Source organism: Nannochloropsis gaditana (assembly GCF_000240725.1).
Source record: "Nannochloropsis gaditana CCMP526 unplaced genomic scaffold scaffold1476, whole genome shotgun sequence".
Lineage (NCBI taxonomy): Eukaryota > Eustigmatophyceae > Eustigmatales > Monodopsidaceae > Microchloropsis > Microchloropsis gaditana.
In genome coordinates, this window is record NW_005802477.1 from 1 (window position 1) to 1,483 (window position 1,483).

The window sequence follows — 1,483 nt, forward strand, 5'->3', positions numbered from 1 at the left end:
AAGTTGGAAGCACGGAGGCGGCGTTTGACTCCTTTGTCGTCGAGAACATGCACCTCGAATGTGAAGTACTCGTGGAGCTGATGAGGAGGGATGGAGGGGGGTAGGAGGGAGGAGGAGGGAGGGAGGAGGTAGGGGGGGGGGGGGGGGCGAAGAAAAGGGGATTAGGATGTTGCCACAGAGAGGTTCGTAAGTACAAAGTTCCCCCCGACAAAACCCAGACTTCCCCCACATGCTCCAATTTTCGTACTCTCCACTCTTTCAAACGCACATTTTTGACAACGAGTACCAGCCACGGGAGCTTGATGCCTAGTTGGTCTTTGCTATCTGCGGGGCACGCGATGAAATTCTCCGCCACATTCTCCCCCACCAGTTCCAACACTCCCGAGGACACGTCTTCGTCCCCGACCCGTTTTATGCTCCCGTTGTGCAGTGATTTATCCCAAAGCTGGAGCGGCTTATTCCTAGGGTGGAGGAATAGGTAGGAAAGAGGAAAAAAGACATGCGGGCGCGGCAATCGACGGCTAGTGAGTGAGACCAACACGGGCATTCTCCACCACGCCGCATGCTTCGCACTGGAAAGCACGAGAGGAGGTGGACGTGTTCATTCATTTCCATTCTTCGTTACGTGCACGACGGGTGATGAGAATTGCTTAACCTCCTCCCCCCCCGTCCTCTATAATACCCGAGGGAATAAAGAATGGAAAGAAAACCGGACTGAAAGGTGTGGCGAAACATGCAGTGCGTTGCTTTGGTGCCCTTGATTTGCCTCCTCCCTGTGTGTGGGTGGCGAGCATGCGGAAGACCGATTGTGAAGCAGAACGATAAAACAAAGGGGGGGGGAACGGAGATAGGGAGCGGCGAGCGTGGAGGTGGCATGAACGAGGGATTAAAAATTAAATGCTATGAAATTACATCCATTCTGCACGAAAATTGCAAGAGACTGCAATGAAAAACGTGGGATACGTCCACACGGTCACGGGCGAGGTTTGTTGGTTGTTTTGCGTGCATCTGGGAAGAGTTTTTATCCCTCCCCAGGCACCTTCCCACTTCCGCCCCTACCGTTGTAATTTACAAGCCGTTCTGTCCTTTACCCGCCGTAGGCGCCATGCCCGCACTCCCCTCCTGCACCAAACAGAAACTATGCTGCTCTCCATCGATCTCGCCACTCCTGACACTGCTCAAGCGGTGTGCCTCCCGATCACTGCGTCCTTCCCCACGCGCCTCCGTATCCCCTCAGAGGGGCATTGCGCACTCTCTACCTCCTCCTCCTTCTCCCACCTTGTCACAACCTGTGCGCCTTCTTTCGTCTTCATGCCTACCGTATTGGTGCCCAGCGTCGTCATGGCGGTATCTTTTCATGTCACGTCGACTTGAGAGGCAGAGGGTACGCACTCTCCTCCATACGTATAAATCGCTCCAGCAGCAGCGACCTCCTCCTCCTCCTCCTCCTCCTCCTTCATTTATTTTATCACCTTCGGCTCCC

The 1,483-nt window shown here is 54.5% G+C and overlaps 1 protein-coding gene across 1 annotated transcript; it reads right to left on the bottom strand.

Moving 5' to 3' along the window:
- Positions 1-876, bottom strand: NGA_0724600 (transcription factor; the record flags this gene model as incomplete). Its single annotated transcript, XM_005852305.2, has 3 exons — positions 1-77; positions 269-461; positions 683-876. Coding segments are annotated over 3 exons (464 nt in total), but the record flags the coding sequence as incomplete, so codon positions are not given.
- Between the last annotated feature and the right edge of the window lie 607 nt (positions 877-1,483).